This window comes from Lytechinus variegatus, chromosome 13 (genome assembly GCF_018143015.1).
Source record: "Lytechinus variegatus isolate NC3 chromosome 13, Lvar_3.0, whole genome shotgun sequence".
NCBI lineage: Eukaryota > Metazoa > Echinodermata > Echinoidea > Temnopleuroida > Toxopneustidae > Lytechinus > Lytechinus variegatus.
The window spans coordinates 23378235-23395013 of NC_054752.1; the positions used below are offsets into that span (position 1 = coordinate 23378235).

Consider the following 16779-nt stretch of genomic DNA (forward strand, 5'->3'; position numbering starts at 1 on the left):
GGGCAAGTATATGATGAAGAGTAAGATGGCGAAAAAAGAAGCAGACGAAGACGAAAGAAGAAGAAGAAGAAGGAAAAGAAAAAGAAGTAGAAGATGGAGAAAAAGAAGAAGAAAAGAAAAAGAAGAGGAAGAAGAGAGGACAAAGAAGAAGAAGAAGGAAGAAGAACTCAAAATGGAGGAGGAAGGGAGTGTTATCAAACACACTTGACGTTTGATTGCCGAAATTATAAAAGTTGTTCTCGTTAAAAAACTCCTAAAATATATATACATGTAATATATAATTATCATATTATCAAATGTTATTGTATGGCACTATTTATCTTGTTATAACGCCAAAATTAAAGTAAATTTCAATGAACAAAATACTTGGCATGGTGGCTCAGTGGTAGAGCGCCTGCCTCGTGGACGGGATGTCGTGGGTTCGATCCCTGGCCGAGTCATACTAAAGACTTTTTTAAGCAGGACCGTTTGACTTCTTGCTAGGCGCTCATCATTTAAATTGGAGAAAGGTTATACCAACCTATTATGTTATGCAGGGCCAGATGGTAGACCAGTTTCCTAAGTTGCTGAAGTGGCTTCCATGGGTAAATAAAACGTTTTCCTCATCTATTATTATTGATTAATTTATTTTCCACACAGGCAATGAATTCAACGAAGAGGGTAACCGCATTGCCAACAAATCGGGTCAGTGGTTTGGTGCTAGTGTAAAAAGTGCGGGTGAAAATGGAAAAATATTGGTGAGTGTATTATATGCATATGCAAATTTTGATTTTTGGAAATTAATTTAGTATCAAATGTAAAAAAAAATAATATGTAAAGTATGTGTAAATGAATGTAAAGTGATACCTCTAAGATATAGACAAGATGTGTTTTGAAAGGGAAACTATCTTAAAGATTTATACACGTTGGAATTTGAGAATTGCACCAAATAATCTTGAAACAAAATGCATTAGCACCAATATATCAAATTGTTCACGGTGTTATATGCTTACTGTGCTTGTGATCCCTTGTTAACACGGGTGACAGGTGTGGATTTTACAAGTATTTGTCATTTGCATTTCTGAGCTTTACACTTTACCCGACACTGTACCCTATCCATCGTTTGATTTCAAATTCACAATTTATAAATTCTAAAATTATTTTCAAAAATCGGATTGGCTAGGAACGCAGAAGACCATGCCCCTTCCTGACAATCACACTTTTTGTTTACCTTGTCAAGATTTTTTTACCGTTCACAGCCGCGCGTGGGGAATGTCAATTCGTTTTCATCCCTTCAATGAGTTAGATGTGAACAACAATAACAGAAACCCTTCAAATTTCAAATTCAAATTAGAATTGTCGTACATATACTTTTTTGTCGTTCTGTTCGTCAAAGTCAAAGTGTTAATTATTATTATTGATGCCGTTTATCTTTATCTAAAACATGTTTCCTTACTTTTCGTTTGTGTGTTTGTTGCCATACAGGCATGCCGTCCGCTCTACACGTGGTTCATTCAACCAGAGGGGGGTACCAAATCTAAACGGGAGCCGATAGGGGGGTGTTTTATCGCCACCTCAGACTTCTCCAATATAGAGCTGTATGAGCCATGCAGAAGCACTCAACGTAAGTACATGGTTCAAGTTCAAGTTTAATTTGTACAAAAAACCCCAGACATATAAGTCTAAAAATCAATAAACAGATAATACAAAAGGATAAATGTATAACATATATGAGAGGTTTTCGAGGACCCCTTAATAGCAAAGCTTGTGAGTGGGGCCCTACAATAAATGAGAGGTAAAAATTGAAGGAACATATACTGTTCATAATAAGAATAGAATACTGATATGTACAGATAAAAACAGAGATGAGCAAAAACAAATGTGCAACGCATACACACACACACACACCCACACACGACTAGGCTGACCAGCTACATGATAACTCGTACTAGTTTTATAGAAGAACATTTCCTATACTAGATTTAACCCAGATTATCAAAGCGATATCATTTACAATTTACTTTAAACCGATAACATGGATAAAGAGTTGTGCAGTTCCTAATATCAGCAGGCAACCGGTTAAGAATTCAAGGAAACATTAGTTCTTACATAAGGTCGGTGGATAAAGTTTTGTTGACGTGTATTGTAATTATGTATTTGGTCAAGAACTTGTTGGTATGGTGTCGACTGCATTCATGGCGTGCGACAATCTCATCATGTCGACATTCTATCAAATGTTACTGTCGTGAGGTCGACATAATCTTTGAAAGTCGACTTGACAAGATACCGCATGTAGCCATGTATACATGCGTTTTTGTAAAAGTCGACATTTTTTCTAAAAGATTCAATAAACATGACAAATAAAATACTGAATTGGAAAAAAAAGATCTTGTAAAAATGGCTTGCAATAGTCAGGTTATCTTTCATAATGATTCCATAATCGATTCGTATTATTTTTCAGAGTCCGAGCAAAGTACTTTCGGTATTACGCATTGTGAGGCAGGGATTTCAGCTGATATTTCTTCGGTAAGATCCCTCTATTCCATTGACGGTGACGTCACGGGTTCATAGTCTGAATTATTGCATTCTTACCTATATTGTCAAGTTGCGAACTGAATAGATTGAAATTCAAAAGTTTGCTTTACAATTATTGTGGCAATACTTATATGATGTAAAAGGGGAGAAAGGTTCCAGGAATGATCTTGTAGTGGGAATATAATAAATTTCGGCATGACATTTTAAAATTCCTGATATCATACATTCCACTAGGGAATATTGATGGTATCTGTACAATCAATAGGTCGATCAAAAGCAGGTAAATACCTCTGTGTGATTTCTTTAAACAAAAAAATCACTAAAAGTGTGCATTAATACACCTTTTTCAATTTTACTGTAAAAAATGCAAAGCGCGCCCATGACAAGATCGGTCGCTTCGCTCTCTCGCTTTTGAGTTTTTTTTCGAAAAAATGTTATGCGTCTTGTCCCTCCCCCAGGAAACAAATAAAAATCTACGTATGGCCATGCTTGAGAGCGAGAGAAGCTGCCGGGGGGGGGGGGCATGGCAGTTACAGCATTTGAATTGAACGATTTCGCGCATCACATTTTCCTGGGTTGTCTGAAGACATGTTCACCATTTCAGTGTATTTAATTCGGGCTCCCTGAACCGGGAAATCATTGCCTATTTTAAAAGAAACTGAAATCCTAATGAAAGGACCGAACTGTTAGTAAAAGCAATTAATTTTCTGCTAGGGCCTAAACAGTTTTTATGTTTAAAATGATGAGCTTAATATGAGACCTTTTGGCTTTGTTTTGATACATATTTGTAACAACTTTATTGGCCAGGCACCATGCCACTGATCAAAGCAAAATATACATTGTATTCCCGATTCAACCTCTTTTTTTTCTTTGAAGAAATATCAATGCCAAAATGTCATGTTTCAATGAATGCAATCGAATGTGGGTTTTTTTCGATTACCTCCCGAACAGGATGAGATATTAATCGGCGCCCCCGGAAGTTTCTTTTGGCAAGGTAAGCAAGATAAATGTAATGTTGCTGTGTTTTTAATGATATTCCCAGGCAGATAAATATGTTGAAAATTCTCGGTGGAAATGTTTGCGTGAAACACAGGTGGCATGTTTACGGGATTACCTTTATTATCAAAAGGAGATTGGGGAAGTGGGATGGTCGGTGCAAGTAGTTGCTGAGAGGGGTATGTTAACGTTGTTAACGAATAGAGGGTAGCAAATGGAAGACATAGTCTGCAAGTACAGACTCGTATTTGACACTCTAACCAATAACGGGGCTAGAGTAAAGATAGAGAGGTGTTGTGGCTCAGTGGATAAGTCTCCGGACTGTAAACCACAAGGTCCGGGGTTCAAACCCCACCGCAGCACTAGCGTCCTTTGGCAAGGCGTTCATCTTCATTTGCCACTCTCGACCCAGGTGTAGTAAATGGGTACCTGGTAGGAAGAAATTCCTTGAATGCTCGATGCGCCGGATCAGGGTAGCCGTGCTAAAGCCGGGGGTAATAGTATGCAACGCTTAGAAACATTTGTATTAAGCGCTATATAAATGTTGCATATTATTATTATTAAAGACTAGAATCCAAAAGCTCTGTCTGTCAAATCAGAGAGCCAGCCACAGCACACAGTGAATCTAGTCTCACTACTCCAGACTCTGTATTGCGTACCATGCGAATTGCGACGCCAAGGGTCTGTGCCTGCAGACTAGGGAAGACAGGGGGTAGAGAAATAGTCTGCTGTGCAAACCCTTCACTCGAGTTAAGGGTCTGAATGTGCAGCCTACTCATGACTTGTGTACGGAAGGCCCTCTCAACAAGTTTTGTACGTGCTAGTCTTTGCGTGGAGACACACTTGCTGATCAAAGTTTCAATCAGGGTCTGTGCCTGCAGACTAGTAGAGAAACGGAGGACGGAGAGACAGGAGAGGGGTAAAAAAGAATCAAGAGGATTTAACAATGTGTATTAATCGATGAATCAATTTTTAACTACGCGTGATAGAGTCAATTAAACAAACAATTCGAGGAAAATAGAGGAACTGAAATCTTGTGAATATGAAGGAAATAACAAAAAAGCAAAGAAACGAAAGAGAGAAGTGTGGGTGTGTGTATGAGAGGAGGGGGGGGGGGCTAGGGTATGGAGAGGGGAGGGAGGGATAAGGATGAATTTTGATTTATATCATGAAAATTCTTGCATTCTAATTCATCTCATGCTTATTCAGATTTTTTAAAGATTCTCTCCACTTCTTTCCATCAAGGACAAATATGGGTGGCAAATACAGATCTTCAAGGGGAGAGGCGCACGAATGAAGGACCTACGTTTTTCGACGACAGCTACCGAGGTTTGTTCTTTTTTTGTTGCGTCGCGTTGTTCTGCCGTGGAACAAGGGGGTTCGTATACAAATTCAATGTGCATTCTACGAAGTAAAGTTTTTCATCCAGCACTTAAGGATATTGTAAAGAGACTGTCTTTGGGATGCTGATTTTCAGCTTTTCTGGTTCTAAAGAAGACTATACTTTCTATTGTTTTAGCAACTCAAGTGCTGAAAATCAGCTTTAAAAGTGCAGTCACTATTTGAGAGGCGCAAGAATGTTTTTGTGAAATAAGCCATGCAACAAGTGAGGACATTACATTTCTGCATGTCAGTTTTTTTTTTCTGGAATAAAATTGCTTTGATTTGTTCGTGAAAACTTTTTTTTTTGCTTTTCATTTTTTTCTTACACAAACGTGCCCCCACCCCGTGGAAAATCATGGATCAGCCCCTGATCCCTATACATCTTTGCTATTAAGGGAAAATAAGGGACTTTGCGATTTGGGATGGGATCCTTCTTGACTGCGGATGTAAAATCAAAAGAGACAGATTACTCCACTGTGTATTGTAAATATCAACTCCCTCTCATCAATTTGATTTACCATAATCTTCTCTAATCAGGATATGCAGTAGCTTTCGGAGATTTCAAAGGCGATCCTAGACCCGAGTATGCTGTTGGAATACCTCGTGCAAGAGGCGCTTTCGGGATGGTAACTATTTTGGTTTTATTTTGTCAAATAAATCAGTCTGTCTTTTTTAGAACTTCATACTTTCGTAGTGTGAAGATAAAGATAACGAATCATATACTTCCAAAACACTCTCACATCCTTCCACACTGCACATAGTGTGAACTATGACTTGTGAGCACTAGCGTACCTACGGGGGGCAGGGGGCAGACTGCCTCCCCTGACGAGTCGCAACCCATTGAAGGTACCTATCCCTGCCCCCCCCCCCTTGACGAGAAGTTAAAGACCTTTTTTTGCTCGTTATTTTTTTTCTGCGGTGATATGTCCTTTATATCCGGTTTAGGACCTTTTTTTTGGTTGTCAATTTTTTTCTGATACGAAATCCTTTATCTGTGGTTGAAGACCTTTTTTTTGCTTGTCAAATTTTTGGCGTACGATTTTGCCCCCCCCCCCCCTTTGAAGAATCCTAGGTACGCCACTGCTTGTGAGGATATGATTCATACTGTTAAAGTGCTCAAATGTTACAGTGTGAAGATGATTTCATGTTATGTACATCTATACCCTGTGTGTGATCACAATGTGTTAAAAAAACAGACGATATGAAGATGCGTTTCACATTGTTAAATTGCTCAGGTGGGTGTTTCGTTACGCTGCTCTTTATTTAAGAGCGACTGGTGAACCTTGCTTGTACAATAAATGGTATACACAAAAATGGTCATTGACGATGGTTTAGCGCGTAAGAAAGGTTACACCGTCGTTATATTATCGAAGTCAGTCGAAACTTACGTAGAGCTTCATTAAACACCATTCGGATTTAACAATGTTAAGGTGATTTCAGTTCTTCACATAATTTACATACACAATCACTTGTTCACTGCTAACCCTGCCTGTGGAGAATCTACAGGTAGGACTATGGCATGCCAATGCTGTATTGAGCACACACTTTAAAAAATCAATAAAATATCACTTTTGGGACCAAAATTATGAATTTCCATACAGTTGCAATTCAATTTTCATTAGTAACATAGAATTATTTTTGTATTGACCAGAGCGCTCAAAAACTTGGTGGAAAGTAATATGGCAAGAAAACTTTTATTTTTCAAACTCTATTTTTAATAGAGAAAAAATAATTTAAAGGATAAAATTTAGTTAAGAGCCAAGTTATATAATGAAAAGGTGTAATGGAAACTGACAGTGTAAAAAAATAAGCATTTGTCAAAAAGAAAAAGAGAAAATAATCCAAACATTGTCAACCATATTTTGCCACACAAAGAGATGTAACTGAGAACAAGAATATATCGTCACAATTTCTTCGTATAGAATGAGTGAACACAATGTGGGCACACTGAACACACGGTGAACACACTGTGTGGCGAACTGTGGAATAAACTCTGAGACACTGTGTTCTCCCAAACAGAGAAATAAGATAAATTTTCAGAATTTAAAACAAAAACATTTAAGGTTAACAAAAAATAACGGGTTTTTCAACTTTTACTTATAGGTATCCATCTTCGACTCGTCAATGAACGCCTACTTGAACATTACAGGAAGCCAGGTCGGTGCCTACTTCGGTCATACCCTGGTCGTCTCCGATTTCAATGATGACGGCTTGGTGGACCTCGTCGTCAGTGCGCCGTTCTTCATCGACGAGGAAAAGACCACCAATGGATGGGATATCGGCCGAGTGAGGATATTCTACAACGATGGAAATGTAAGCATGTTGATTTATATATTATCACGTACGTTTCTCACTGTAGTTGGAATAGGGACTTTTCGCTTTTATGACACGGTAATTCTCTAAAACGCATAGATTCCTTTGAAAATGGAATTAAGATCACAATGGAGAACTGAGAGGCTTTTGTCGAAAGTTGGTGGGCTGGGACAGCAGATCGTGCGAAGATTTGCCGCGGAAGAACAACTGCCACTATCGTACCTACGGGGGCAGCAGTCTGCCCCCCCCACCCGACGAGCCACAACCCATGCAAAGGACGTATCCCTGCCCCCCCCCCTCCCCAACGAGCTTGAAAGATCTTTTTTGCCCCCTGACGAGCGTGAAGACCTTTATTGCCCCCCCCTGACGAGCTTGAAGACCCCTTTTTTTGTACGATATCTTTTATTCATGATTGAAGACTTTTTTTTGCTTGTCAAATTTTTGGGCGGACGTGTTTGCCCCCCCCCCCGTGGAAAATCCTAGGTACGCCACTGACAATTGCAAATATGTCGTTGTCCAGAGTCAAGAGATTCTGATGCTGTCCCGGTCAATCAACTTTCGACAAAAGTCTCTCAGCTCTCCAATGTGATTTGACTTGCAGCATTTTTAAATAGAATTGGGACATTGTTGAGAGATTCCTCTAAGGAAATGCGAAAAGTCTGGATGTAAGTTACCTTGTCTGCGCCGCTGCTTTTAGCAGGAATTTCGCTAGAAAGAAGCAATGCGCATCTTTTCATACCAGCTTTCATAATACTCCCCAAGGGTTTGTCTATGATGAGGGATAATGGAAATGGAAGGCCACAAGCTGCGTGAGGCAATCAATCCTGCGTGAAAGATGCTGCTCGGACTTTTGACAGGATACCTAATATTCGAGGGAAAAGGATTGAATGCGGTCTAACATTTAACAAAAAATAGGAAAGGAAAGCGAATTAAGAGAGCGAAAATATAAATATTTCTTTAATAGAAGAATCGTGCACTACGCCTGTGCATTATAACTTGAAACTCTTCAACTTTTGATTTCACATTTTGATGTGCACTTTACTGATTGTTCGGTATATGAAATATATGATTTACGTCGGGAAGAAGGAGTAGGAGGAGGATGAATTTTCACTTTTCCATCAGGTTTTGTGATGATTCTAAAAAAATTCGTTACTACTTTGTCCAAAGTTACGCTGAGTAATTGTTCCTTAAGAGTCAAAGAAACAACTGAAATATAAATAAAGATTACAAATGTCAGGGGATTGGTGTCATTTTCTGGTCTTTTTCGTCTCAAATCTCCTATTGCCGTTATACCCCTATCCAGGCTGGTTTCTCCGAAGGGACGACTATCCAGGGTTACAAAGTGAGTTCTCGATTTGGATACAGCATGGCTGCCCTCAACGATGTCAACCAAGATGGATATAATGGTAATATCATCCGATATTCATAGAATAATGCTATGACTTACTTCTTATTTTCTTTTTAGGAGCGGGTGTGAAATCATTTGTGTATTGATATACTGAAGTTTCAATAAAAACCTGAGAAAATGACCCCCCCCCCCGTATACGATTTACTGCTGGCATATGACGTGACAAATCAAACTATTAAAAGTCAAATATATTTTGTATTTCGTGATGGATTTTCCCAAAACCATTGCCAATATTTTACAATTATTTCATTATGCTATTTTTTACAATAAACCGTTTGAAGGGATTACCTTCCCCCTTTAATGTCTGGTTTGTTGGCAAAGCGGGAAATGTTCAGTTTGGGGGGGGGGGTCATAATTATTACAGTTCCTTTTTCTTCATTAAAATTGTAATTGTATTTTGTTAATTGTAGGTTTTAAATCTTTTAGTACAAGCCACGAGTTGAAATCATTCCCTTTGCCCTTTGAGAAAGAGACGGCATTCTGGTTGGTATATTGCTGCGTTTGTGTATTGAGTTATTTCACTACAACCAATGCATTAAACAATATATGGTTTTTATATTTCTGCTTTAAACTCTGTTTTGATATTGAGCAATTCAGCATGCGCATGTTCTTCTTTCAGATTTAGCTGTGAGCGCCCCTACCGGAGGTCAATCGGGTGAAGGAATAGTCTACATATACCACAGCAAAGGTCGCCTTGGTCTTTCAACTATTTTCGCACAAGTAAGTTACCCTCACATGATACCAATTTAGAGTTTGAGTATCGTTTCCAAACAACTACGAGAGTTTTATGTAAACTTTTTTTTTATCAGGGCACTAACCGGGGGAGGGGGGGTATTGCAAAAAAATCAGGGTTTTGTTTACAAGATACAAGAGAAAAATGTTGATAATGATGTATGCTTTCTGTGAACAAAGAAAACATGTCTTAATATAACGACATACAATCCTCCAAAATCAAAAGGGAACGTTCCCTGTCCAGATTATCAAAAGAGTAATATAACGCCTACTTCTTTTGGCCACTATAAACATGATGAATGGGTATTGATAATCATGAGCTCCCCCTTTTGCGAAAAGATAAATTGTATATGCACTGCTCTTGTATCTCTTTGATAACAACTGGTGCTATTATCAACATGCTCACGTGTTTAATACTATAGAATGTTTTTGTATATATTGTTCGATAATTCTGGCGATGTGGTTATTAACTTTCCAGTCCCTTGAACCGTCTGACTTCGGATTAAGTCTGCAATCTTTTGGATCATCGCTATCGGCAGGAATGGACATGGATAATAACAGATATCCAGGTATGTCGATATTAATCAATTTAAAATACCATCCCATCATTTATTTATTGGTTTTATTTACTTTATACTGCAGGATAGGCCTGTTCAGTTATGCAAACTGCTTTCCAAAGGCGCCCTTCAGTTAAACAAATAACTCAACATCATAGCAGTTCAATGTATGTAAAAAAAAATTAAAGTAAAATCAGAATACATTATATACATATAGAGCGAAATCAACAATCTTCCTTTACATGTAATGCTACCACGTGGCCTATGACAGAATATTTCAATAGTCTGTAAGTGTGTACTTTCCTTTCTAGTGTTGTTATTAGTTCTTTATATCATGTTGCTATGTGTTACTTTCGAGCTAAATAATTGACATTAAAATCATAAAAGGTGTTTTGGAATACCTCAATTTTCAGTTCCTTAACACCCTTTTCCCTTTTCGTCAAATCATAGATTTGGTTATTGGGGCCTACAAGTCAGCAACAGTAGTACTTGTTAGGTAAGCACGATTTTTCTTTTCTCTCTCTCATACCTTCATACACACACGCACATCCGCATCCACACATAGACAGTTATTTTTTTAATACGGTGAGGAAAACTACTCGCTTTTCATGTGTCATTGCATGGTTTAACTCATACAGTCGGCATTGTTATGCTGCAATGTTTGGCATATGTGTTAGGCTTGCACCTGAAGGAATATTTTTAGTATATTGTTAGCATAAGCTAGAAACTTCTGTCACATCCCTCTCTTCTGAACACTTGCATTCCGAGTTCCATTATGTTTGAAATAAAACAACGACAAGGACTGAACATATTAGTGCAGTATGCAGTAATATAAAGATAAATGATGTTAATAATAAATGCAATTTATTAGGCGCAATATCAATCTTATAAGAGATGCTCCAGGCGCATAGGTGAATGGGGGGGGGGGGCAAACAAAACAACAAAGAACGAAAAATAGGATAACTTTGTAGTAACTTGAAAGATAATCGGTTTTAATGGCGTATTGGCAAAAATAGTGAAATCCCTATTCAGATATAAAATTGCATATTTTTTTCTGCAAAACTACTGCTTTGGCGTTCATTTACAGTAATTTCCATATGTATTTTAAACTTACATGTAATTTCATTGTCATATTATTGGCAACTTGCATTTCGTAAATATATCTTGATTTTTGGGAGATTTTTTTTAAAGATGAGACGGAAAAGCGGTTCACTAGGTCCATGAGAGTCTTAATACTAACATAAAAGACATTTCATTCAGTCATGAGCATAGATATATTTTATCTCGTATTCCGTCCAGATCTAGACCAATCGTTCACGTGACAGGATCACTAGTCTCGACCCCAGGATCACTTGATCTGAAAGTTAAAAGCCACACCCTGCCCGACGGAACAGCAGTGACAAGGTAAGTAATGGGGTTGTCCCTATGTTGCCATGAAAGTCTGCCTACATTAACAGCAAATCTGATGTGATTGCCTATGGGGGATTATTCTTTCCTCTCTATTAGGAAGTAAGCGTGCTAGGTTTGAATCCATATCCGAAGACTGGGTGTGGTGGCGTGCACCTGTAATCCAAGCTACTTGGGGGAAGTTACAGATTTATTCCGAGGGTCGGGGTTCGAGCCCTGGTCACGTCTTACAGATTGGTCCTCTAGCATCAAGTTGTATGTCAGTTCCGGATGTAAATAATCATATCTTATTGAAGCATGTCTGTTAACCCCCCCCCTCTCTCTGTCTCTCACAACTGACATTCCCACCATCCCTTCACTGGATGACGAAATCTGGAAACTGGTTCGCTTCTTTTAGAAGCAATGGGTGACGAAACCTGGAATCTGGTTTGCTTCTTTTAGAAGCAATGGGTGACAACATCTGGAATCTGGTTTGCTTATTTTAGAAGCAATGGGTGACAAAATCCAGAAACTGGTTCGCTTCTTTTAGAAGCAATGGGTGACGAAATCTAGAATCTGGTTCGCTTCTTTTAGAAGCAATGGGTGACAACATCTGGAATCTGGTTTGCTTATTTTAGAAGCAATGGGTGACAAAATCCAGAAACTGGTTCGCTTCTTTTAGAAGCAATGGGTGACGAAATCTAGAATCTGGTTCGCTTCTTTTAGAAGCAATGGTTGACAAAATCCAGAATCTGGTTCGCTTCTTTTAGAAGCAATGGGTGACGAAATCAGGAATCTGGTTCGCTTATTTTAGAAGCAATGGGTGACGAAACCCGGAATCTGGATTGCTTCTTTTAGAAACAATGGGTGACGAAATCAGGAATCTGGTTCGCTTATTTTAGAAGCAATGGGTGACGAAATCTGGAATCTTGGTCGCTTCTTTTAGAAGCAATGGTTGACGAAATCCAAAATCTGGTTCGCTTCTTTTAGTAGCAATGGATGACGAAATACGGAATCTGGATGGCTTTTTTTAGAAGCAATGGGTGACGAAATCCGGGATCTGGTTCGCTTCTTTTAGTAGCAATGGGTGACGAAATTCGGAATCTGGTTCGCTTCTTTTAGAATCAATAGGTGAAGAAATCTGGAATCTGGTTCGCTTTTTTAGAAGCAATGGGTGACGAAATCCAGAATCTGGTTCGCTTATTTTAGAAGCAATGGGTGACGAAATCCGGAATCTGGTTCGCTTTATTTAGAAGCAATGTGTGACGAAATCTGGATTCTGGGTTTTTTTTTTTTGTAGCAATGGATGACGAAATCCGCATTCTGGTTCGCTCCTTTTAGTAGCAATGAGTGACGAAATCTAGAATCTGGTTCGCTTATTTTAGAAGCAACGGGTGACGAAATCCGGGAACTGGTTCGCTTCTTTTAGAAGCAATGGGTGACGAAATCCGGAATCTGGTTCGCTTATTTTAGAAGCAATGGGTGACGAAATCCGGGATCTGGTTCGCTTATTTTAGAAGCAATGGGTGACGAAATCCGGAATCTGGTTCGCTTATTTTAGAAGCAATGGGTGACGAAATCCGGAATCTGGTTCTTATATCTTTAGAAGCAATGGGAGACGAAATTCGGAATCTGGTTCGCACATTTTAGAAGCAATGGGTGACGAAATCCAGAATCTGGTTCGCTTCTTTTAGAAGCAATGGTTGACAAAATCCAGAATCTGGTTCGCTTCTTTTAGAAGCAATGGGTGACGAAATCAGGAATCTGGTTCGCTTATTTTAGAAGCAATGGGTGACGAAACCCGGAATCTGGATTGCTTCTTTTAGAAACAATGGGTGACGAAATCAGGAATCTGGTTCGCTTATTTTAGAAGCAATACGTGACGAAATCTGGAATCTTGGTCGCTTCTTTTAGAAGCAATGGTTGACGAAATCCAAAATCTGGTTCGCTTCTTTTAGTAGCAATGGATGACGAAATACGGAATCTGGATGGCTTTTTTTAGAAGCAATGGGTGACGAAATCCGGGATCTGGTTCGCTTCTTTTAGTAGCAATGGGTGACGAAATTCGGAATCTGGTTCGCTTCTTTTAGAATCAATAGGTGAAGAAATCTGGAATCTGGTTCGCTTTTTTAGAAGCAATGGGTGACGAAATCCAGAATCTGGTTCGCTTATTTTAGAAGCAATGGGTGACGAAATCCGGAATCTGGTTCGCTTTATTTAGAAGCAATGTGTGACGAAATCTGGATTTTTTTTTGTAGCAATGGATGACGAAATCCGCATTCTGGTTCGCTCCTTTTAGTAGCAATGAGTGACGAAATCTAGAATCTGGTTCGCTTATTTTAGAAGCAACGGGTGACGAAATCCGGGAACTGATTCTGGTCTTTAGAAGCAATGGGTGACGAAATCCGGAATCTGGTTCGCTTATTTTAGAAGCAATGGGTGACGAAATCCGGGATCTGGTTCGCTTATTTTAGAAGCAATGGGTGACGAAATCCGGAATCTGGTTCGCTTATTTTAGAAGCAATGGGTGACGAAATCCGGAATCTGGTTCGTATATCTTTAGAAGCAATGGGAGACGAAATTCGGAATCTGGTTCGCACATTTTAGAAGCAATGGGTGACGAAATCCGGATTCTGGTTCGCTTATTTAGAAGCAACGGGTGACGAAATCTGGAATCTGCTTCGCTTCTTCACGTAGCATTGGGTGACGAAATCTGGAATCTGAACTTTTTATGAGTAACAATGGATGACAAAATCCTCAATCTGTGTCGCTTTTAGTAGAAATGGGTGACAAAGTCAAGAATCTGGTTTCGTTTTTTGAGTAGCAATGGATGACGAAAGCAATAATCTGTGTTGCTTGTTAAGTAGCATTAGGTATAGTTTCAATGGGCGACGAAATTATTGATCTTTGCGGATTTATGTTGGTACTGTATAGAAATAACAAAATCTTTCCGGATTCTCCTTCTGTCCAGAACGCTGTCGAAATTATTAGAAGTTTTGCGGCTTTTCAGAATAGTGGTGAAATTCACAATTTATATAGCTTTCTATTTGGTACCAATAATGAACAAATCCTTATGAATTTTAGTTGTGCTAATGCAATGTTTTAATTATAGAACCAATGGATGATGGAATTCATAATACGCGTGGCTTTTCGTTTGCTAAAATAGTGAATAAATCGGAAATCAAGTCATTTTCCCCTATCCAGCTGAAGTAGAAATCCAAAATGTAAGCGTTTTCTTTAGTTTATTTTATTTTGGCAACGATGGCAGACAAAAATCCAAATTTCACAGGCCTTTTTCTTCCCACATACTAGTTGGCATCATAATGTTACAATTTTAGATTATATTATAAATCATATATTGACCTTCTTTCTATCTTTTTTTAAATATCTGTATGCTTTTACAGCTTTGATGTCAAAGTTTGCATTAGATATTCCGGAACGAACGCACCTGCAAACATTGGTAAGCGTAATATTTGCGTTATTCATTTGGTGCTTAATATATTGTACAATATTGATAATCAGTTTTATTTTAAAACGTACTAAATTGTCCAATCTTAATTTCACTATTCACATATATCTCTTCGTCTTTAAATCTTGTTTCAACAGTTTTCTTTACGATTATGCCGTCAACAGAACAAAGAACTTTATAAAACACGCAACTGCGAATTTAGACCCTGTATATCTAACCCACATTTACGTTTTTGTGAAACACCTCTAGTTTTATATAGTTGTTGGTCCAACCTGGTAAACTGGTAAGGCCACAGAACCCTTTGTAGAATGATTTCATACACTTTTCAAACATGATCAGGACACATGTCATCTTAGGGGCGAGGCTTACGTTTCAGTGTTGTTTTTCTCTCTCCAAGATTTCGATTATACAATATCACTTGACTACAATCGGCAGACAACGAGAAGGGCGAACTTTGACCTGGGAGGAAGTGACCCATCAACTTTGAGCCGAACAGTCACATTGACAGCCAACGAAGAATACTGCAACAATTTCACTGCATACGTCAAGGTATGAAGCGAGGATTTTACATGAAGTGATAACTTTGAAGCGCACAAAATATATCTTATCCACCCATACTCTGCTCATAAGACGCATGTTTTGCATCTGTTGATAGCATTTACGAGCACTTATGTGGAGCGTTGTGGCCCAGTGGATTAGTCTTCTGACTTCTGACGAATCCCAGCCATGGCGTAATTTCCTTCGATAAATTCACCCACACTGTGATACACTCAACTCAGGTGAGGTGAATGGGCACCTGGCAGGAATTTATTCCTTGAAATGTCACCGCGCTGTAAAAGGCTGCGGGGCTAAAGCCAGGGAAATAATAAGTCCTTTGGAAGAGCATAGGGACGTTATGACATACTGTGATATGTGCTATTCGAACTCCATTATTATTATATTATTATAAGGCGCCGATTGCCCAGTTGCCTATTCAAGGATGCACGATAAGTTCATCCAATGTAGGAGTATTTACTAAAAAAAAGAATGGGTGTGACCATAAAATGAAAAAGGAGAAACAATTGAGAACAGATGCGTTATATGATTCCATACCTCTTAAAGAATGTATAAAATGTCAGAATCGCCATTTGTAACTCTTCATTTTTTAATTGCCTTGATTTTATGTAGTATATGAAACCGCAGGAATCGTAGAAATTATTTCGAGTCAAAAGTATGCACTGTAATCGAAACAACAAAAATTGAAAAAATTAAAACGGAACTGATTTTTTTTTAAATTACTTTTCTTACAGCCTTCAATTGTGGATAAACTGTCCCCTATCCCGGCATCTGTTGCATTCGGGCTTACTGAAACTACACCCTCTCCTGGTGAAATCCTGCCAATTCGCGACTTGGCGAGTGATGATTCGAATGCGATTTCAGTAAGTTGATCAAAAGCCTGGATCATAATAATGCATTGTTGTAGAGAGCTTAAAACTTCTGGAGCCTATTTTATAAAGGATTACGATGGTACCTCTGCCATTATGGCAACTACTAATGAGTTGAATAGGCAATGACTTTCATAGTCCTGGAAGCTGCAATAATGACAAAGCTTTAACTTTTTTTATCAAACGGCCCCCTGAAGTAAGTTCAAAGCACTATACAAGCAAACATAATAATTATTTCTAAAATTCCACCCAAGACGCAAGTTATGTTGGATAACTTTCTGCCGAAATAAGCAAAAATTCCACAGAGAATTGATAAAGTGACAATTCACAGTACAATGTCACCATCTTTCTTATTTCTTTTATTCCCATACAGGTACCTATTGAACGAGATTGCATGAATCAAACGTGTGTACCAAATTTAAGTGTTCGGGCAACGACGTAAGTATATCAACACTTAACTTGAGCTGCTATCAAATACAAAAAAATCGTTTATTTTTTTAAAAATTAAATGAAAGTACCATCAAATTTAGTAATAATAATAATAATAATAATAGTGTATATTTGTAAAGCGCACACACCGTCAGCAGACGCTCATGG

General features: G+C 38.5%; 1 protein-coding gene across 1 annotated transcript in view; it reads left to right on the top strand.

Annotated features, from left to right (window-relative positions):
* Positions 1–16779, top strand: part of LOC121426066 (integrin alpha-V-like) — a 60013-nt gene that overhangs the window by 29242 nt on the left and 13992 nt on the right. The window contains exons 3-18 of the mRNA XM_041622210.1: positions 640–737; positions 1465–1603; positions 2441–2505; positions 3466–3508; positions 4756–4839; positions 5431–5519; positions 6997–7206; positions 8510–8612; positions 9234–9334; positions 9825–9915; positions 10354–10399; positions 11203–11307; positions 14694–14749; positions 15156–15307; positions 16048–16176; positions 16556–16620. Coding sequence (XP_041478144.1) covers positions 640–737; positions 1465–1603; positions 2441–2505; positions 3466–3508; positions 4756–4839; positions 5431–5519; positions 6997–7206; positions 8510–8612; positions 9234–9334; positions 9825–9915; positions 10354–10399; positions 11203–11307; positions 14694–14749; positions 15156–15307; positions 16048–16176; positions 16556–16620 — 1576 coding nt within the window. The remainder of the gene's footprint in view (positions 1–639; positions 738–1464; positions 1604–2440; positions 2506–3465; positions 3509–4755; positions 4840–5430; positions 5520–6996; positions 7207–8509; positions 8613–9233; positions 9335–9824; positions 9916–10353; positions 10400–11202; positions 11308–14693; positions 14750–15155; positions 15308–16047; positions 16177–16555; positions 16621–16779) is intronic.